Genomic DNA, 23,863 nt, shown 5'->3' on the forward strand with positions numbered 1-23,863 from the left:
TATAGAAAACATTTATTCTACTAATTCTAAAATCTGTCTAACAACAAATATTTATTCATTTTGATTTTAAAATGAAATTATTCAAACCCATTTTTATAATATTGGGAAAAATTCTGGACTTAATGATTGTAATCACTATTGATCGCCATTGCTAAATGTTCTCCCAAAAGGTTTAACATGCTTCCGTTTCCCAATCGACGGTTCAATCAAATAATTTCAATTTAATTATAAATCAATTAATGGATCAGTTCACAAAACACCAAATCGGTAAAACTTAACTGAACAGAATAAAAAAAAAAAACGGTGAACGAACCCATTATATAATTAATAAAAAATATATAAACTTAACCTAAAATAAAATTAGGTAATTGAATTATAAAGTGGATTAGGATAACTAACACTTATTAGAAACAAAGAAATTGATTATTTTAATGAATTAAATTAAAATATATATTAATTATACTCAATTAAAATACGTATTCGATTGTATTTGAGTAGTATTTTATACAGAGTGTTCAAATTTATATGTAGGGTGTATTTAGTATCATGAAAAATTCATTTATTTCTTTGTTAACTCTAGAACTCCAACCTGGGGTAGCAGGCCCGTGCACAAGGGAAGCGTTTTGGGAGTCAAAACCCCTCCCATTGAGAATTTGTTCACATAAATTTTGAATTACTGATTTTAGAACAATTTTATATGAGCAAAAAAACTCGTGGGGTAAATATTTACCCCCGTTTGACAAAAGGTTTGTAGTTCTAGGGTTAATCATGGACACTTCCTTTATGGATTGCGTAAATGAAATTTTGTTTCGAAAAGTTTTGTTAATGAATTCGAAAAATTTGCCATGTTTTAGCCCATGGTACGATTTCTTAAGACTTGGTGATCATTGTGACAGCTGAGTGTTTTCCTCATCTTTTCTTGGTTAAAAAGAATTCATGGAAAATCACTCTTTTTCCGCTGCTGTACGCTCTATCCATTTTATTCGACGTCCATGGTATAAAAGATGAAAATATCATTACGTAACTGCTTTTCATTTGAAGTAAAATTAGATACTATTTTCTTTAGAATTAGAAAAATATGGAAGAAAAACTTGGAATTTTAATAATTGACGCATGCATGTGTGATTTATGAATAGTTGTTACGTAACATATTTACGACAAACATGATGAAGAGTGGGGGTGTGAGTAAGTAAAATTGAACAACGGTAGATTCATTTTCGGGTTGATTTCTTTTTTTTTGACGGTATCGGCTTAAAATTGCTAAAGAAAAGATCTCTACCAAAAACATGGGAAAAAGGTTTTTAGCTAACTTATCAAAATCTTTTGATTTGTAAGACCTTTTAAAATACACGTCCTTCTCGCTTGAATTTTCAAAGATATAAATGGCCAAAAATCGGTTCATCAATTAGCCATACAATTTAATTAGTAATTAATTCGTAGTAAACAGAACTAGGAGAACGTTGAACGTTTCGTCATTTATTTATGACTTCCTCAGCAACTAAAATTAAATCCAATAATGATTTAACAAATAATTAGGTTATAATTAACACTTGATGATTGTTAAGAAAGTTGTTAGTTGCTGAGAAAGTCGTAAATAAAAGACGGAACGTCCTGGTCCTTCCTGTTTACTACGAATATTGAAACATACAAATGAATCTTCTAAATCTTAAAAAATAGTACAAAATTCAACGACAAAAAAAACTGTTACTTATTTTTTGTAAACTCAATTAATCACAGTATATACAGAGTATTAAAAGAAGTATAAATTTTTCAAAAATTACTCATTTTGACTGAGCGAAAAACTGTTTTCGCTTTGTTTGTGTAAGAGATCCTTTTTTGGTCGATTAAAAATATTCAGGTATTTTTTAAAATTACAATTTTCTTTTTTGTAAACACATTTTTTATTGCACGATAAAAGTGATGTTTGGACATTTTTAAAAAAAATTTGTTTTGGGAGGAATTTCTTCCAAATAATATCATTTGAATATAATGGCCAGACTGTCAGAGACTTCAAATTCGAAGACGTTAAGTTTTTCCACAAAATATTTTGAAGAAAGCTCCGGTAAATCGATAGTTAATGAGTGAGATAGGCAACTATTTCATCTCAAACAAAAGCAGATCCGTGCGCACATGGAGGCCGAATTAAGCCTTCCAAACCTCCTCCCCCATTGACAATCTCTCCACATAAATTCGAACTAACAATACAGTTCCATCCATGCATATTATGAGCTCGGTACATTCTTTGATTTTGTCTTTGAGTCGCGAGTACTTCAAACAGAATATCAGGATCTTGGCGAGGCTATCGAACTGCGCCATATCTGCGATAAATACTCCCCCTTTGGACTCCCCCCTATCCCCCTTTGGATGATTCCAGCGCACGGACTTGATTAGGTAAACTCATTTTTCGATCACAAATCATGAACCAAAAGGCAATTAATACGCTACTTCGAGGGTTTAAAAATAGAGCTCCGAAAAATGTGCGTATAATTAATTTTTGTACTTGATTCTATTTGTAATCCCAAAACGAGTTTCCGGATTTCATGAACACTGAGGAGCTTGAACAAAATCTTTATGGCCTAATATAAAACAGTGTCTCAAACGAATAACAATTATTTTGATCTTCCAGTAAATTTGACCGTTGTATTACTAGAGGCCATGACAGATCATTCTGAGATTCAGACAAGCCATATAGCAAATATGAATTAGGTCGATTTCATCCCTAATTTGATCTGATTATGTTTGTTTGGAAATCAAATATAAATATTGGAAACAATTATCAATAATATTTTATAATGTAAATATTTAAAGCTTAAAGATTTATTTATTTATATTTTAATAATTTTAAATAGAATATTTAAAAAAAAAATAATTCAAAATCAAAATTAAAAATACCTTCAAAGTTTTGCATCAATCAAGGCACAAGCGAATTTGTTCAATTTTTTTTTTTTAACTATTTTTTTTTATTTTTTTTATTTTGAGAATAATTTATTTTATATATTTTTTTTAAAGGAATATTCGAGAAACTTATTAAAAATAACTTTTATATATATATAATATGTATGTATAAAATTTACAGGGTGTTCCATGAAACGAATTTTCTTTTTATACAGTACAAATTATTCTAACTTATCTAACAATCGTTTTTAGTTTCATTGAAATTGGCATAAATACCTTGTTTATTGAAACCCCTGTATATTTTTATTTTTTAAATAAAAAAAAAACTTATCCATGTACAGTAAAACCCCTGAATCAATCAGTGAATCAGTGGTTTATGGTCGATATAAACCGTTGCGATATTCAGAGGCTCTTTGTAACTCGTAGCTCGTAATTTATTCTTGAACCTATCTATATTCGCAACGTTTTATATGAGGTGTCCCGTAACTACTGCATCCAAAGAGCATAAAATTCTTAGCAGAACGAACTTCCTTGCAGTTTTGAATCCGCTGTATCATTAACGAGATGAGTTTCGTTAATTTTCGCTTGTAATTTTGAGAATTTATCGATGACCGAGCTTGCTCGGATATTTTTTTTCTGATAAATCGTAGTATTACTACTCGTCAATAGATGTCAGGAAGAGTCATATTTCTCAGTTTATGTTTCAGTTTTTCCTGAAAACACGGATAAAACGACGTCTCGTCAATGGTAGGTGCAACGGATCCAAAAACTGTAAAGAAACTTTCTTTTAACGAATTTTATTCGCTAAATTAATGCGCTTTTCGAATACGATAATTACGGAGCATCTTGTATGACGTAATGAAGTATGAAAATGCGTTTCTTGCATGGATAAAAATTGATAAAAAATAAATTTTTAAAAAAATCAATAAAATTTTGAACGAAATATTAAAAAAAAAAAATTTTTTTTGGTTCCAAGACACGTTTTGAGAGATTCCTTTCAGAATTTTAAAACATTTAGTGTGGATAGGTGGTTTATAGTTGTTTTTCTTTTTAAGGCGCATTATGTTGGTAAAAATGGTAAATAAAAAGTTGCTAAATGGGTATATTGGTATAAAAAAATCACGTGTCACCACTTCCACCGGAAATGCTTCGTGGTGGTTTAGGAATTGAATCATTTGTTTCACCATCACAAATATATTTTCCTAAAAAAAATTTAATACGAAAATTATAATAGTTTTTCAGTATTCAAGTACAGTCAACTCTTTTTTTACACGGTAAATACATTTTTGGTGGATTTTTTTACAAGTCAAAAAGCCCCTGTACACTAAATTTCATGAAAATCATTGTGGCCGTTTCCGAGATTTCTGATTTCCTTAGAACCGTGTAACAAAAAAGAGTTGGAAAAATTTAATACGAAAAAAAATTGAATATTACCAGAAACAAAGCGTCGTTTAACTAACGAAACTCGATAACCAGGTCCAATTAATTCGAATTCTACACCCGATAATGTAGTACCTTCACAATTAAATTGTGCTGATATTGTTGATTGGGCACTAGGTCCTTTCTCCAATTCAAATCGTGCTCGAATTGAACCTACACCATTATTTTCTGAATGTTGCGATAATTCTGTGAAATTCCATTGAACACATCGATTCGTTGGAGTTGTAGAATCTGCGAGCCTACAATTTGAAAAAAAAAAAAATTTAACAAATGTCAATCTAGCGAATTCTGATTTTTGTGTACAAACCATTGTCCAACGGGTTTTGATTGCATATTTTTAACAGCGTCATCAATTGGTACTGCAACCTTCACGTTGAGTAATGGAGATGGCGTACTCATCGCATGTGAATTATATTTATAATCAATTTTTAAATCGGTATGTGCTTTTTCACATTTCCAATACGCGACTAATTGAAATGGACACGATTGTGCTCCTTGCTTAGCTTTTACCTAGAAAATATTAAGAAAAACAATTGTTAATGATAGATATACAAATGAAAATAGTACAAGCACCAAGTCAATTTTAGATTTGGTGTGTTAGATAAGCTGTAGTTACAAACTTGGGACTAAACTTAGTATACCTTGATATATTTTATATACATGGTATAAAAATCCAGCTTTTTATTTAAAAATGTGTTGGTACTAGTACTTGGAGCTCGTACATCCTTAAGAAGAGTAATAAAATTTACCTGGTATTTAACAATATCTACATTAAAATATGAGGCCGTTGAATTTTGTTCGGCTTGTCTTTTTAATAGTCCGTTTAATGCAGGCATTATAAAATCTAGAACCATTATTTCTGATGTACTTTGAGTTGTATCTCTGTAATAAAATTATTTATTATCGACTAATTTTAATTAATTCATTTTAAACGATTATATAAATGAACCTCCCACATCTAAGTGTCTCTGTATTGGTGAAATAATTTGATAAATATGTAAAATTTCCTTGAACATTCAGTAGGTTCTTGTAATTACATTAAATAATTGTACTTACATAGTAACTAATTGTTTATTTGGAACAATACTATCTAAACGATTTACATTTCGCAATTTAAAAACTAATTTTGCTGGGCTCGGATTATTTGCTAAAACTGCCACAATACCAGCTGGAAATGATAACATCATATCACCAGACATTTTAACTTGACACCTTAAACAAAACAAAAAAAAAAACCAAATTTATTAAAAAAATGAATCAATTAAAACAATATTCGAGATGTTTTCGAATTAATCGAAACTTACATTGTTTCATTAGCACCACGAAAATACGAATGTACAATTTCATGAAACGCAACAGCTATAGGAATTGTGTCAGTCATGCCAATTGTTAATGGTGACGGTCCTCTGGATGCACCTACAGATACACCAGCCGCTCGGAATTCTAAACTTCCAACACTTTCTGCGCGACACATCGAGTTCGGACTCATATGTCCGCGTGGTGATACACCCTGTAAAAATTAAATTTATCAGACGACGACTTGACATCTGTTTACCGAGTACCGATTAAAAGAGCAATAATGCACTTTTTAAAGATTAATTAACCTCCAGACAGGTTATAAAAACAAACAATTGATTGAGTAAGTTGTTGAAATACCCTGTATAGACACGTTTGTTTTATATAATAAACTTACATCAGATCTTCTAGATGGAGGTCGTGGCAACGCAATAGAACTAGTTGGAGTAGGTGTCTGCCGTGACGATACTTTTGTTAAAGTTGCAGACGGTTGCATTTCACCAACCTCATTGAATAAATCCCCTAAATCAGCATACCGTGAATTACTGGATAATGTTGGACTGTTGACTGATTGACTGGTCGTTGACGGTTGAGTTGGACTTTGTAGTATGGGTGGACTCTGTAACGGTGCATATGGATGACCACTGGTCGGTGTTGATGCATTCGACGCAGCTGGACTTTGGAATAAGTTTAAACCTAACAGATCATTATTTTTAACAACGCATAATTGTTGTGAAACTGATTGCGAACGTTTCATACTAATATCATGAATGTCAACGCTTGAACCACCTTTACCCTACAAATTCAATAAATAATATTAAAGTTAAATACAGGGGAACATACAAAGATCAAGATAAGAATAGTGCAGTAGTACTTACTGTTGTTCCAACTGAAAGAGACAGAGTTTCAACGGTCGCTCGTAATTCATCAACACTGGCTGAAATTGGAGCATTCCCATTGCTTAACGGTTTGATTTCCACATGAATTTTACGCTCCCTTTCGTCATCTAAAATGTATTTTAAAATTTATTTAATAATTTACACAAAATTCGGGTTCAGTAGTCTATCAGCACTTCAAGTTCGGGCATACTATCTTGATAGATTACTAGGAAAACCAGATTAGCGAAAGGCGTACTCCTGTACAAACTTAAAGGAAGCGATCAACCACTTCCTGCTGAATGGTAGGTACACTCGATTCTGGTACACTTGGTGGATAAACTCAAGGTACACTTGGTAGATAAACTACCGCTTTATCCACCAAGCTCGTCTCGGCGTCGTTTCATTAAATGGAACACGACGATTCGGGAACAGGAAAGATTTGGGAACGTTGTCGACCACGAAAAGCTACAGAGCCCTGACTGGTTCAGAACTATGGGGTCTCAAAGTCTTTGGGAATAGTAGCCAAGTTTACGCAGATCATGTAACGACACCAGTATTATCAAATCTATATCGTTACCTGTATCCGAATCAGAACTGGAATAAAAACTTTCTTTGTTTGGTTGCCAAAGTTCTGTAACATTAGGTTGAGCACAAAATCCTTCTTCATCCTTTTCTGGAGTTTTTGAATCGCTACTAGCCTCTGGTCCTTTTGTATTTTCATCTTTATCTATACTTCTACAAAAATATAAAAGACGTTAATTCAATGTAAAAAATTCTTCCACAAATAATTCCACTTACACTTCCGTCGATTCCTCTTTTCCCGTTGGATTTTCACTCAGCTTCTTTTTCACTTTTTTGAATTTCGCTTTATCACGCCGGGAGCGTAAAAACCCTAAAATTCGTTGATTTATTATTTGAAACAAAATTGAAATTAAAAATAATTGATTAATATCATTTCGTATCATTCAAAAATTAAAAATATAGAAAATTGCTTTTTCTTCATGCAAAATTGATTTTTCATTCAGTTTTTCCGAATACAAAATGATTTTGAATCATGCGTTTTTACCGTTATAGATTTCAAAATAATTATTATTCAATTTTTCTTTTTTAAACCGTCTTAAACACACTGTCACAGTGGTGATTTTCATACAGGGTGTCCATTCTCACTGTACGTATTACTTAGAACTCTTGAAGAAAATTTATTTAAAAATACATCGAATTTGGAGACTTACAGATAAGTTTTCAAATATCAAAAATAGAGAAGCTTTTTAGGAGCTTAAACAAGGACTACTCTCTTTTAAGGGACAAACTCGAACTCATCTTCATTTTGAGAAAAATGTTTATAACGGTTTAAAAATGAATCGAATTTTGTTAATTGTACAAAATAACCTAAAATTACGTAACAAATCGAATTTTGTACAATTAACCAAAAAATAATTTTCTTTTGAATATATAGAAACAAAAATTTTTTAATCACAAACAAAAAAAAAGAAAAATGAAAAAATTCAAAAAATTAAAAGCTTTTGAAGCGTAGAAATAAAATGGTTAACAAAAATAGAAAAAAATAAATAAAAACAAATGATTCACACTACTTTGGACATGCAATAAATGTAAAATTTAAAAAAAAAAAATTAAACATGCCAAAAAAATGGCGAGTCAAAATTACTAACAGTAAACATAAATCAAAATTATTATTCATTTTTATGATAAAAAGTTAATTTTCCAAAAATTGTTTTATTTTTTACCTAAAAACATTACTTCCAAGAGTGTATTCTAATTTAAGAGAACAAAGAATTCGGAATTTCATCCAGTTTACTTTCGTCTTATTCAATTGATCCGATCCTAGGCAAAACTAGATTTCCCGTACCTAAATTTGTAATTACGCCTCGAATTAAGTGACGGTATAGGTTTCTATCGAAGTTAAAACTCGGTTTCTATAGGTTTCTATCGAAGTTAGAAGGGGTAATTAAGAATTTTTCATATTTTTTTTATTTAGATCACTACAAGGGCTGGAATCGTGTCCAATGGCCTGTAATTCGAAGAATTTATTATATTTTTTATACAACTTTCATTTTGAATAATTAAAAGGCTTCTAAGACCAAAATTTCCACTTAATCTACCTGGAACTCCTAGGTCAAAAATTTGTCTACTTCCTTTTCTTTTATTTCTCCATCTTTTTTTAAAGACTTCGTAAATCAAGTTGGAGTTCCTCGTACGGGATCTTTTTGCTTTTGCTACTCTTAGGTAAGGTTAGGTTAGATTGGCTGTCCTGGATGGGACACACTTAGACCATAGAATCCGTTGTGATACCGAAAAAGGGTCGGCCCATCCTCGAACACTACTCCATGAACCATTTGGAGCTGTTTAAGAACAGCAGGAGAGCTTTGACGTCGACGGACTTTTGAGGCTCAAGAGAGGCTGGCTCAAGTAAGTTCATCTCTTCATGGCAAAAACTGGGCAGTGACAGAGAAGATGAGACATTGTCTTCTCCTCCTCACCACTGTCACAACTCCTGGAATAGTCGTGATACACTGCCAGGCCCTGGCGTTCAGCTTGCCTGACGCCCAACCAGTGACTGCTACTCTAACTGCATGATAATCCACACACTGCGACTGATTCTGTTAGAGGAGTTTGGGGACAATTACTTCTAAAACGGATCAATTGAAAAAGCAAAAATAAACCTGTTGACCGTTTTTCTTTGTGAAGAAATACCAATCTAAGTTACAAACAAAACAATTAAAAATAAAATAAAAGTAATTTGAAAAGATTTTAACAAAAAAACAAAACAAAAGTTTACATCAATAATGCCAAAATAAAAAAAACAAAAATCTTGTTCACACAACTGAATTCAGAATTGTGAAGTTTGTGGTTAATAAAAAATTTTCATGTAGAAGGGTATGTGCACTGAAAAATAAAATGTGTATATTTTTGTTCAAAAAACGTAATTTTCTCATTAAAATTTGTTTCCAAAATAAAGTAACTTGTTACTAAAATTAAAAATACGAATAAAAGCAAAAAAGGTTTTTGAAATTCGATTCAATTAAATTAATAATAATATAAATTTTTAAGTCGGTCTTGGTAGTCACAATAAGCTTTTTTTGGTCAATTGGTCAGAGCGTGGAGAGCGTGGAGCGATACATCAAGTTGACAACATAACAAAAAATAGATAATTAAAACATAAATATATATCCATCACCATTTTTCTTTCAACATATTTCCCTGTCACCAATTATCATGCAAAATTTGTATTTCATTTCTAAGGTTCTTAATAAGATTCCCATACACAAAGTAAATATCAAAATTCTTCAATTTTCAAAACTAGTCTAGTTTTGTAATAACCCACATTCGAGGTGGGGGGGGGGGCGATCTTTTAGAAAGACGATGTCTCAGTGTCTCCTAAATAATTTCATTCATTTTAGCAATTTCATTCAAGAACAAGAACGGATCAAATTTAATTGTTATAAAAAAAATCGAATTTTTTAACTTTATGACGTCATCAGAATCCAAAAATTTATTTTTGCTCTATCACATTCAAATTTTATCCAATTTTGATAAACCAAGTATGTAATTCTACTAAATTTGGGTCATATTTTTCAAATTTTTCATCAATATTCACCTAGCTCTAATAGGTTTCAAGAACCTGGAGTCCTGGTTCAGAAATTAAGCACATTAGTGATAGATAGCGAAAAACTGGCATCACAACTGAAAAGAATGACCCAATATTAGTGGGTTTCAAAAAAAATTCCAATAAGATCGGATCAAATTTGCCTGTGTTATCAAAAAAATCGAATTTTTTAACTTTATGACGTCATCAGAATCCAAAAATTTAATTTTGCTCTATCACATTTAAATTTTATCCAATTTTGATAAACCAAGTATGTAATTCTACTAAATTTGGGTCATACTTTTCAAATTTGTGATCAAAATAAACCTACCCGTAATAGGTTTCAAGAATATGGAGTCTTGAAGATGAATTCAAAGACACTGTGACGAAAGAACAAAGGGAAAATACTTTTTGCCTCATAATGCCTAAAATGAAAATGCCCAGCTTGCTCTAAATTGTTATTTTCGAATAAACTCAAAAATTACAATATATGAATAAAAAAATTGTATTCCGACATTTTGTATTTACTTTGTGATAACTTGGATGGAAAAAAAAAGTGGTTTTGCAAAAAAATTTGGTAGAAAATAAATTGATTCTAGAACGAAATTAGAAACTTAAACAAAAATAAAACAAAAAATTTAGAATTATTTAGAATATTAAATTAGAATGGGACTTAATTACACTTAGATCTTCGCAGCGACTTAGACAATGTTGAGGTATCTGACACACTATCTTTAGTGGCGGAAGGGCTCGAAGGCACTGAGGAACACTCTCTACCGCCTGTAAGCATATCAAATATTCTTAAACCTACCCTAAATCTATGCAATAAAATTTTCAATTTTGCTCCCCCCTCCTAGCTCAACTTAGCTTATTCTAAATACATACTTCAATTACAATCTATTTATCATCAGTACAGAATATGTTCAGATCCGAAACCGTGGATCCATCAATCCTGGAAGAAATCCCGACAAAAAAGCTGTAGGCCAAGAACAGATATAATAAGGACATGAAACCTCGCCCGTGCTTGAATTTAAAGCGAGTATCTGGCGTTGCGTACTTTTTACTGCGCATCAGGCTGCCTTTCTCTCGAACCAGAGAAAAAAGACAGCTTGCTTCCCTCTCGAGTTACATGTCCTTATATATGTTCTTGCTGTAGACTTTCTGCTATAGCTTCATCTGATCAAAATAGCATCTATTATCCGGAGACGTCTCGCCTTCGGATAACAGGTTGTTTTTGATTATCTCCTGGTTATATAGAATTTGATTGGCTCCGTGCGGACAAAATTTTTTAGGAAAACTCAAAATCCGATCGCTAAAAGATAACGAAGAACATCGGACTAGATGGGCTGATGTTTCAACTCGTTACCAGTATTACTAGTAAAATTTTTCTTAAAAGCACTTTCGAATGGTCGGGCTTTCACTTTTCCTAATAAAATTACGACTGAACTTTAAACTGATAAGGACTTTCATACTGATAAGGACTACATTGTAGATTGAAATACGTATTTATTATAAAAATTGATCTAAGAATTGGAAGTTAATCTAAAGGGTCCCTAAATGATCCAACCACAAAACAATTTTAAAAAAACTCAAAAATTGTCCGTCATTTGTTTATTATTCTTGGGATCTTGATACGAATCACGATTGAACCGTTGATTTTCAAAAGCTATGAAAAGCTGATGAAAATCAAAATCATACCGGAAGAAACTCAATACAATTCCATTATTGAAAATTAGCGCCAATTTTTAATTTTTTGTTTATTTTAAAAACTAAAAAGCAGTGTGAATTTGTTTTGGAGATGCCAATTTTCAAATATTGAAAATTTCTGAATCATTCTCTTGGATTCTTTGATTAATTCAAGAAGCCATGCTTGTATTTAGTTTCTCTTATACAATATTTTGACGAAACTGAAACTGAAAACTACTTAAGGCGACATAAGGGGTAAGGTAGCACTTTCCAAATTACGAAAAGTAACGATTCATATCGAGTAAGAGTAAACGGATATGTTATACAGGGTGGACAATTTTAATATAATATGGCTAATAGCTTGTTTTGTAATTAACCAATCAAAAAATAACTTAAACAAAAAGTTGTAAAGTTTGATGAAGGATATCATGTTCTGACATTAGATTGGACCTAGTTCTCTGAGTTCTTTTATTAGTTAATTTAGATCCTAAAATTAAATTAGAAAGTTGATCCTCAAACATTTTTTCGAAAATCGTTAACTTTCGGAGGAAATGCGACTTAAAAATATTTCATTCTTGAGTTTAATCGAAAGAAAATATGCTTCAAGTTTCTTGATTATTGTTTCTATACTTCAACAATTTGAACTTATTGATCAGACTATACAGAGTGTTCTGTTATTGATAGAAGAAAATTATACCAGTAAATTAAGCTTATCAAGACAATTGGAAAAGTTCTTTACCAAATTTCGATCTGAGGCCTGATTCGGGAGATGTGGCTATGGGAAAAATAGAAAGATTTGTGAATTCACAGACCTATCAAACTCATTAAATTAGTAGTGTCACTTTAGAATATAGAAGGGACCCCATAGTAACATCTCCCGAATCAGGCCTCAGATCGAAATTTGGTAAAGAGCTTTTCCATTTGTCTTGATAAGTTTCTGCTATCAATAACAGAACACCCTGTATATTGAATCTTATTTAGTCATAACTTTCCGAAAAAATGAACGGGTTTAAGAATCGGATCGGATCGTTACTTCTCGTAAAAAGGACTAAAAAATATATGGATGCGGCATAGTAGCCTATGAAAATAAAATAAAAATAAATAAATCAAAAATAAAAAACTCAAAATAAAAAAAATAAAACTTAAAATACTGAAGAGGGGTGGATATTCTGACTTGAGAAGTGAAGTGAACTTCAGGAGTCAGGAGTTGGCAGATGGCAGATGGCAGATCATGTGAAGATGGCTGAGTGATTGATTTATTAAGAAGATTCAATGCACATACCCTGCGAATTAGATATGAAGATATTGAAAAGGGATGTGGTACGGCGGGACGCGGACGGCTTGTTAGCATGCACAGTTTCATGTGCCACTGATGTAGGGTCACTTTCACTGTTACTGTTGTTCATGTTCATTGATTGTGACACACTGTGACTTGTGTGTTGACTTGCGTGTTCACTTGTCTGTTTACCTTCACGCTTTGTTGTTTTTACTGGGGCTGGTGCGGCCGTTGCTGCGTTTGATTGACTGATAGCTTCACCCCCACTACCAGACACAACATCTTTACTCTCGGTATCAGCACTTGATTCTGATATCGTTGATGTTGTTTGTAACAAATTTAGATCGTCTGCTTCAACCATGTCTACAAATATTTACAACTTTTATGATTTTTGTCTCTTTAAAAAATTTAAATCATATAAATACGTATTTCGTCTACCAAGTAGTCATCATCGGTATGAATTAGCTAATCGTAATTACTCTTATTGTGTTGCTAATTTGGTGGCGGACTGCGCCACTGATGATGACTACTTGGTAGTCCAAATACATATTTATATAATACAAAAATTGATCTAGGAGATTGGGGCAAAAATCGAATTTTTTTCGAGCTTTTTTAGGTGTAATTTTTGTTCTTATTCGTTAATTTCAAATAAATGAATGTATGGGAATGATAAAATTATGTATCTTAGCAACGAGCATAAAAAATAACGTACGTCGATTTCAAATTCTAAAAAAATTAGTTTAGTTTAATACTTCGAAATCGTCGTATGTTGAATTCCATAAAGTTTAAATTTCAATTTGAATGCATATACATACTTGGTTTCTCTAATCCCGTGTACTTATTTAACACAAACTGCTCTAATAATTTATTTACAGATAACTCTAGGCACTGCCGTTTAAAATCACTATGAACCTAAAAATTAAAAAAATATTTCATGTAAATGTAGGTACACTTATGTTCAATAAAAACTAAACAACCTAAAACAATCTGATCTGATATTGATATACAAGGTGTTCTGTTGTTGATAGCAGAAAATTATACAGATAAAATAAGCTTATCAAGATAAATGGAAAAGCTATGAACCACATTTCGATCTGAGGCCTAATTCGAGAGATGTGACTATGGAAAAAATATAAAGATTTATGAATTCACAGACATATCAAATTAATTAAATTAGTGGGTGACTTTAGAACATAGAGGGGACTATTAAAAAACAATAATTGTATCTAAATTGATTTAATTGGGTAGCGAATACTAAAAATATTTTGTTGTAAAGAAAACAAAAAAGAATACATATTTATCAAATTATTTCACCAATACAGAGGCACTTAGACATTATGTGTTATGTATTGCACAATTTAATCCCCTCCGTATCCAAATTAATGTATAATCTCCCTCCAACATTATTGGTCATTCTAAATAAAATTGAGACAAAGAATTCCGACTGTTAAGAACAAAATTTAAATTGAAACTCACCTGTCCAACCAAATCATGATTTGACTGCATAACTTCTGAATACGAATTTAAAAAATCTTTCATCTGTTTTAAGTGTGCTTCTTCAATATCTTGAAAATGCTATACAAAAAAATTAAAAAAAGACACTAAATATGGAAGACACTGTACACTGAATGAACTTACCCTACATGTTAACGTCATTTTTTGTTCAAATTCTGTTTTGACCGTTAAATATTTATCCACTAAAGCTTTGTAATCGTCATGACATTTTTTTAATTTCGATTCAGCCTTTTCAATATCTTTTGCAGAGCCATTTTCACGACGTAATCGTTCTAGTTCTAAACTTTTTTGTACATACAAATCTTTTGCTTTTTGTAATATTAGTGTTGTGGATTGTATCGATTGTACCACTTCAAGAGTACTTGATTCATTTTCTTTGACCTTCGAAAAAATATTTAAACGATTCATAACTCATAGCCTTAACGATACGATATTAATTTTATTAATTAGCCTATTTTAAAATATTTATGTGTTCCATCTAGTATATAATTTTATAAGTTCATGGAAATTTATAAATAAACAAATAAATGACCTTGAGAAGTACAATATTCAAAATCCGTACTTTTTTTTTACCCACACATTATTTTTTTGCTGACAAGAGATTAAGACAAGTGAAAACAAACAGTTAACTGAGTTAATTGTTGAAATACCATGTATAGAAAATGTTGATTATCAGTACTTGCATTATTTTATTATTAATTAGAATAGTTTAAAAAACTAACACAGTTTTGGCGGCCTTTCGGCCGTTTTTCGAGAATGTTTTACAAGACTTTGACCTATCTTATCTTATATATTTAAACGAGAAATCACAGAAATGGCTCCAACGATTTTCCTGAAAGTTAGTAGGCAGGGGGTTTTTGGGGTGAAAAATCGATTTAAATAAGTTCCATTTTTAGAAAATGTTGCTTTATTCGTGATTTCAAGAAAAACTGAAACCTTGACTGTAAAATAAGACTCTTCCTGACATCTATTGACGACGAAATAAAGTACCGGGACATTCAAATTGGTATTTTTGAGGAGACATTTTAAATGGTTTTATTATAATAGTTATTAAATTTGTGGCTTTTTAACTCAAAAAACTTAAATTCTCTTTAATTAAGATTACTAGACAAGATATTTGTCAATATTTAGTTTACGCTGTATGTATCATATTAAAAACATCAATTATAATCGAATAGACCATGATGTTAATAAATATCGTATACATGATTAAAAGTAAACAACACAAAAAATAATAAAAAATAGCGAGTAAAGCTCGGTTATCCGGTGCGGTTATTATAAAAATCTATATGAACATGAAGTACTTACAACTTTATATTTTTTCTGTAAATCATCTGCATATTTGGAGACATCTTTAACAAGTTCGGAGACTTTTTGAAACATCTGCATATGTAATGTAGCTAAACGTTCAGACGATGCTTTTAAAACTTGCCAAACAGGTGCAAATGTACCTTGATTACAACTACTTCCTGCTTGTTTTGCCAATTTCGTCATTTGTTTTGAATTTAACTCTTCTATGTTTGATCTTGTCCAAAAGAAACAAAAATCAAAAAACATCAATTCGAAAAAAATAAATCAAAATAATTTGATATGTTACCTTTCTCGAAAATAATCCGCCAATTCTTTGCTCGCCACCAATCCATATTTCATGTTATGATATAATACATCGAAACCGAGATTTTTCTCTCCCTAAAATTGTTTTAGATAAATTTTTTTGTAAAATGATATGCTACACGATACACCCCAAAAAAACTATTCTTGTATATTTACCCAAAAGTAATCTATAAAGTCGACAGTCATTTTTTCGTTAGTTACAAATCATTCGCGTCCAGTATTTTATTGTTTTGGAATTAGTTTGCTAATAATTGTTTTTAATTTAAAAATAACATCGTTTGCTTTGACACTTTACACTTTATTAGCCCAAATTCAAGATCACTTCTTTTTTTTTTTGTTATTTTGTGGGCAGTAGTTGTCAACTTGACATGTCTAACATTCTTTCAAATTCAAAATTCCCTATTCATTTTTTTTTTTAGTGGAATTTTGAATTAATGCAAACACTTTTGACTTCACGTTCACACGCGAGTACACAAGTCACCACTTTCAATTATTATCAATTCGCTTTGAATTCAAAGATATTGTTTTGTTTTCGTTTTTTTAGGTTTAACGACCTTTGTCCGTTTCAATTATCATTTTGAACCACTCTCAATTCTTGATTCTTGTTTGCGAATTTAAACACATCCATGTGACGTAATTATTACTCGATATCATTCTACAGTCAAAATAAGTTATAGCGATATCTTAAAACGACCAATTTATTTTTGAAGTGAAAAACTAGACGATATATGAATAATAAATAATATTTGGTCGGTTAAAATCTTAAGATGTAATTTCATGATGACGCTTGACGCTGGCTTTGAGCGACAAAGTAGGATTTCACCTAGCTGAAAAACATAGAACTATGTGCAGCGTCAAATTTAAAAGATGTAGGAAAAATTTAGGAATCCACCTAGCTAGCTGAAAAAAATAGAACTATATCCAGCGTCAAATTGTAAAAAGAAGCGACAAAAAACAAAAAACTATTAATCCATAACCTCATTTTTAATAAGACACATGGTAATGATAAACAACAATATCCATAAATGGGAGCTGAATATGATTATCAATTTTTCCATATAGTTAAAATGGCATCACTTATAACGACTATTTTCGGATATAATGACCATAATTTTAGGTCCACCCAATATCGTTATAATCAATTTTGACTGTACATAATTTGATACTCTTCAATATAATTGTTAATTATGAAAAGCGAGGGGTACTTTTTTTATAGTCTATGCGCTAAAAATAACATTATACCAATGTAAAAAGAGGGATAGTACTATAGAGCTGCAAAGTCACCGCCAAATGAAAACGTTTCGTCTCGTGTGCTACCTGTCAAGAATTCACTTATTGCGTTTTCTATGTCTATATAGCTCTATGGTATTCTCTCTATGGTATAATTCGAATAAACTTTCTAAAACTAGATCTTAAGTAAATAGAAGATAAAAACCACAAAAATCTAGTCCATTTGATACTTAGAGAAGTAAGTTTTCGAGACACTCACCCAATCGTTAAATGAACAGAAGGTCTGCATTTCTTGGGTCAAATAATTACCTCATATACCAGTTTTAAAAAAATATTCTAAAACAAAAAAATTGATTTCACACGATGTTTTGGTTCGAAAACAAACAACCTTTGAAGCAATCAAAAAATTTTAGGATTAAAGACGCATTATTTGGATTGCAGCGAATGGACTATAAGTGGTAATTGAACATTATACTTAAGAACTGAGAACTAGTATTCATTGATAGTTTAAATAATTTAAAGTCACTATTTAAATATCTCACCTTCTTTTTTATTACTTAAGTACAGCTGTACTTAACTATCATAGGTTTTTACCATGTTTTTACATCTATAGTTTCAGGGTAATACGTAAATTCACCAGAAAGAAAATTTTTTTGTATTTACGGTGATCATGTTTTTCCTTTTCTTTGGACAGTTCAATTCGAGACGATTTTCGGAGTGGAGAAAAAACCGTATGGTAACATTATTAATTGGCGATGTCATTTATTCCTTCTTTTAATTTTATTACCAATGTTTTGATGGTGAAATGGAGTCTTCTTAATCAAATAGGAATTTTCCTTGATCCATGTGAGGAAATTTTGTCTATTAATATTCTCAGAACGAAGGAAAAATATCGCTGGTAACATTTACCGATTAGTTAGGAGTTTCAATTTAAATATTTAATGTGCTCGAACGGGATACTCTAAATCCCATGAATTTGAATTCTTTGACCATTTCATGATTTTTAATAAACAAACCACTAACCCATAAAACAAGGACGTGAAACTCAAGGGAATAGGATAGCAGGAAAAAGGCGCCTATCTAGGCGAAGTCTAGTTCTCGGTCGTTGCGTACCCTGTACTGTGCGTCAGTCTTTTGTTTTCAATCATTTCATTTATCCACATTCATTTATAGCTCGGCATGGTAGTTTCACGTCCTTGTTATATGGGCTCTTGAAACAAACACTTATTACGTATTAACCGATTTAAAAATGTACTACAATTTTATATTTTTTGATACCTACCCTTTGGATTTTGATTCCGTCTGATTCCTTCAGAGGGGTGTCTAGGGGAGAATTGTTCCTTTGCCGACTGCCTAAATCCGCCACTTCTATGGATTGAGAAAATGAAAAGAAAAAAAAGAATAAAGAAAACGGCAACTTGGAAGAATTTTTATTAAATTCACACAATTTTAAAAATCATTTTGACAAACTTTTCCATTCTAAATAAAATTTATTATATATTCACAGTAATTCTTTTTGTCGCCAATTTGTCAATTTTGTCAGTGTCTATATATGGTCTATACAAAACAAAACTTGAATTTGTCTTTTTATTTTTCAATTCTAAACTTAGCTTACAAAAATTTATTTTTTAAAAATTCTATAATTTTACTAAATTTTTTTGTTTTTTCTTAAATAAAAAATTTATTTCTTAAGTAAAACAGGACCTTCAAAATATTTAAAAACGATTTTACAAAATTTCAAATCTAAAATGCTACTCTTTTTTTTCTTAATTTTATATGCAAATGCATAACGCATGCGTATTTTCATAATAATAAAGGTAACTTCAAGGAGATTTCCAACTTTTCCTTGGATTGCACTCAGCAACGAAGTGATATGAACAATTAGAAGAGTCGTAGTAGAAAAATAGTCTAAAAGAATCTTAACAGGTTATGGGCCCAGATTTGAAAATGTATTGTTCAAGTGTCTTCTTTCACTCTTCGTAAATCTACCTGAGGTTTCCAACGAAAGCCCTTTTTCCAAAAATTTGCCTTCTTTTGCTACAATGTCTTTTTTGTGGAGCCCATGCGGCACTGAGCATCTTGTTTGAAAGATCTTTTGATGAAAACACACGATTTGACAATGCTCTACATCAAATCGTTGCCGAGAAGAATCCAAACAAAGCTTAATATTCCCGTAAGTTATCCTGATGAGAAATCACAGCACGGAACAATAAGAGAGCTAATGTTTTGTGCTATAAAGAACATTATTGAAGGGGCGGGGGAGTCATAAATTAAAACCAATGAAAAAAAAATTATTCATAAATATTCATTATATGTATATTTGAAAAGCCTGTTATGTGCAAAAATCTACATTTGTATAAGGTTTTTCATCTTCCGTACACATTTTTCTTTAGAAAATTGTCATATAAAATTTGTTTTTTCTTCATGACATCATACAATTACAAAATCAAAATTTTTATTTAAAACATATATAGCTCCGTTTATCTTTATCTCAAATCTCTCAATTTCATCACAGCATCACAGATTCTCAAACCCAATATTCATATTGACAATCATTTTCATTAATATTTTTCTTATTTTTAGAGAAAAATATGGCCCTTTCATTATAATTCACAGGTGGTGTCACAGACATAAAGACAGTGTATAAATATTTTTTGAACACACTGTAATCTGTCTAGAATTAAAAAAACTTATAAAGGTCGATTCACATCTTTAAAGTGATCCGTATTTCTTTTATTTAGTTTAGACCAAGAACTTATGTATATAATATATAAAGACGTGAAACTCGAATGTAGAGCATAACAGGAAAAAAAGCACCTATCTGGGTGAAGTCTAGTCCTCGGGCGTTGCGTACTCTACTGCGAATCAGGCTATCTTTTATTTTCAATCACTTAGACAGTCTGATGCGCAGTACAAAGTACGCAAGGACTGAGGATTAGACCCTACCCAGATAGGCACTGTAAATTCAGCCACGAGGGCTTATAGCTCAAGAGTTTCACGTCACGTCACGTCAGGAAGCCAATGTAAATATTGAATTCGGATTTGATTTGATAAGTCTACGGAACCGAACTGAACATAAAGGCATGAACTATATAAAGCATTTGATACTATAGCCTTAGCGACCTGAAAAAATAAAAAATTAATTTACCATAGAATTAATAATTACATAAAACATCTTTTAAAATAAATTGGTTTGGTAAGTCTATGGTTTTAAAAATAAAAATAAAAATGTTTTACAGCTAATTTTAATTTTAAATTTTTCATAAATATAATATTTATTATTTACAGAGAATACTTCATTTGTTTGTTTTTGGTTTTTTTAATATACATTTTACAATAAATTATTAAATTACTTTTTATTTAATGAATTTGTGGTTCTTTTAACAATATGTTCAATATAATATGGCGTTCATGTTCACGTTTTGAGCTACAACTTTTTAATGATCAACGTAACCCGATTTTTATTTTTAACCAATTTATAGTCAAAATTCAGAGATTTATAAATCAAAAATTATTGCTCAGAATATTCAAGCACATAGGTCATTCTCAATGTTTTGAAATCACAGTAAAAAACTGGAGAAAATAGTACATAAATTGTCGGAGGTATTCTAGCGACGCGAGGAAGCTAGATTTATAAAAATTATTATTAATTAGCTAGACTGGTTTTGATTGCTTTGGTGTTATAATTAATTATTTTTGTATGGTACAATTAATTTTGAATTACCACTCTTTTTATTTACCTAAGAAAGTCAATTTTGTTAGATTTTATTACCGTAGATATTATTCTTTTATATATTATTATGGAGGGAATTATTAAAATAAGAAAAGTTATGTCAAGAATATTTGTATTGTTTACCAAAATAAGATAAAAATAATTTTCTTATTTTGATTTTAATTTTAAGGGTTGAATGCTACTGAAGTAGATTACCAAAGCAATCAAAATCGGTCTAGCTAATTAATAATAATTTTTATAAATCTAGCTAAATATTTTTATTGTGGGTCCTGAAGAGGATATATTTTAACAAAATGCTTAAAATAATTTTATAGTTAAAGACAAACTTCGCCCACAGAAATGCTAATTCCTAATTTTTCTCCCAATACTTTCCGAAAATTGAAGCGTCCTATCAAGTTTGAGTCGTCACGTAAATCGTAAAGTATACGAATAAAAAAATGCTTGAGGTTGAAGGTCAAACTCAAAACAATAAAATCTGTGTCAATAGCTAACTCTGATCTATGATATGCATACTTCGAAGGTCATTCACAATATAAAAAAACACAAAAAGTTGGCTATTTGACTTGATTTGATTGAATTGAGTTGGCCTGATCCAGATGACAGTTAACAGAACACAGATTTCTAATAAACTCGACTTACACTTTATTGTTTATCACAATTTATATTTTGCAAAGGCTATTAGGGCTTTAACTGCTTTATTTAGACTTCAACTCGAACTTAGTCAGTCTAGTTGAGTAGAAATCTGTGAAAATGGTTATCAACAAAAACAAAATGAAAATTGAAAGCGTTTATATTACGTAATAAAGCTTTTATTGTTTAATAATAAAATGTATTCTACATAAATTTAATTCTTTGAATCTTATCGATATCGAATTCAATTATTTTCTTTTTTTATTTAAAAAAAAAAGTTTTTCTTTCATTATTTTACATTTTTTTAGAATATTTTCTGCAGATACAATAATTATTTTACAATAAATGAAATATAAATTTTCTCTTCATATCTGCCGCGCATGTTTTTTGTTTTTGACTATAGACTAGTAAAAATCACTAAAACGATGTATTTGTTAAAGCGGTCACGGTGTCAGCGTGGAAGCGAATGATATTGGTAAAACTGACCCAAATAATTCAAGATTCCAAATCATTTAACGATTCATAACGAATGGTTTCGATGATATGGACTCGAGGTGGTCTAATTATAGCTTTATCTCGGAAATTATTGTTTTAATCGTCAAATGAACTTGATTTTTTAATTTTTTGGATTCTGTTCGAAATATTTGGAAATAAATTCGCTACCCAAACATCTGCACCGATTTATTTTCATTTGTAAAGGATAGTACACTGTTTTTAATGAAACTTAAAAAGTTTCAAAAAATTTATTGTGTGTGTATCTATATTTACAATACAAAATGAGGTGCTGCCATTTTGTTTTTGGATTTGAAACGTGAACTTAAAGACGTTTTCATGTAATACTATATAATTTTAGTTTTAGCAGCTGCACCCGTTGGGTGTCAATACCAGAAAAAACATTGGGATTTTTTTTTTATATCAGTTGGCACTGATGTGGTTTTTACACTTATTAAGCTTAGCTTAATTATGATGGAAGGGTTGGGTTGGGTTCAATTTTACTAATTTTTGTAGATTACCCATTAAATGATACAGTTCTTTTGAAATTGATTACTTAAAACAGCCTTTTTTGTGCTAAATTAAATTTTATGGGCTTTATCTCAAATCGAAATTTAATTTTAATCTTTTTTACGATAAAAAGAGAGTCAAAGTTTTTCATCGTTCTTGTCTTTTTCGCAAGAAATCGATCTAGGAATTGAATAACAGAGTTATAAATTTAGGCTATTCCCTTCTAAAGGTTTTCTGATGGCACGCGACACAATATTCTGAACACGTCACCGATCACAAAGGTCACTATGAAGTTTTATATAACGAACGAACGCGAATCATCCTACGAACGCGTGTTCATTTGTTTTTGTAGTTACATCGTGGGCTACAATTGCCATTTTGAAACTTATCACAAACTCGTTGGTCAAAAAAGCGAACCAGAGAAATGCCATCTGCACGTTTAGCTATTTTTGCTCGACATTTCATGGGAAATGTAATTAAAGAAGAATTAAATGCGAATTCGAATAATCACGGAGTCAAGACACATAAAGGCCACCCTAAAAAAATCTCCGCTCTCTTGCGTTTATGGCGAGCTTTTATTCTAACAGCTAGAATAAAAAATTTTACCTCAAACATTCAGAAAAACTAAAATTCGATTTCGAGTTATAAATGATTTTCAGATTTCAGAGTCGTTTTAAAAACTGTAAAAGTAATCTACGTTTAAAAGTGGTGATGGCCACTTTATTTGAAAAATTCAACTGATTCAGTATATAAAATATACAAAATTATAGTCGATTTCAAGTAAATTGAAGCATGGTTACGAAAGAGAATGAATAATAAATAAATGATGATAGATTTGAATATATGTACCAATCAATGTGGTTCAATTTATATGAAAAAGACAATAATAATAGTTGGTTGATTTGATGATGATAGATATGCTATTATAAATTATAAATTATAAATATATTTATTATTTACAAAACTTACTTTTCAACTTCACTGTAAAATCAGCAAGAATAACGAACGATTCTTTAATTCTACAAATAGTTCTCTATGTAAACCATTTCATTTTACATCTTGTT

General features: G+C 30.7%; 1 protein-coding gene across 3 annotated transcripts; it reads right to left on the bottom strand.

Moving 5' to 3' along the window:
* Positions 1-3,540: 3,540 nt before the first annotated feature.
* LOC123302597 (F-BAR domain only protein 2) lies at positions 3,541-16,803 on the bottom strand. 3 transcript variants are annotated; one of them, XM_044885607.1, is made up of 18 exons: positions 16,361-16,803; positions 16,188-16,279; positions 15,899-16,115; positions 14,714-14,971; positions 14,552-14,650; positions 13,891-13,987; positions 13,082-13,438; positions 10,795-10,893; positions 7,308-7,401; positions 7,087-7,244; positions 6,510-6,637; positions 6,029-6,427; positions 5,640-5,845; positions 5,392-5,547; positions 5,085-5,217; positions 4,643-4,845; positions 4,330-4,574; positions 3,541-4,097 (listed from the first exon to the last, which is right to left on the bottom strand). In XM_044885607.1, the coding sequence occupies exons 1-18, from the start codon at positions 16,388-16,390 to the stop codon at positions 4,015-4,017; spliced, it is 3,054 nt and encodes a 1,017-aa protein (XP_044741542.1). In that variant the 5' UTR covers positions 16,391-16,803; the 3' UTR covers positions 3,541-4,014. The 3 variants fall into 3 exon arrangements, with proteins under 3 accessions (XP_044741542.1, XP_044741544.1, XP_044741543.1); XM_044885609.1 differs by lacking the exon at positions 10,795-10,893 and having other exon boundaries at positions 13,268-13,438; XM_044885608.1 differs by lacking the exon at positions 10,795-10,893.
* Between the last annotated feature and the right edge of the window lie 7,060 nt (positions 16,804-23,863).

This window comes from Chrysoperla carnea, chromosome X (genome assembly GCF_905475395.1).
Source record: "Chrysoperla carnea chromosome X, inChrCarn1.1, whole genome shotgun sequence".
Taxonomy (NCBI): domain Eukaryota; kingdom Metazoa; phylum Arthropoda; class Insecta; order Neuroptera; family Chrysopidae; genus Chrysoperla; species Chrysoperla carnea.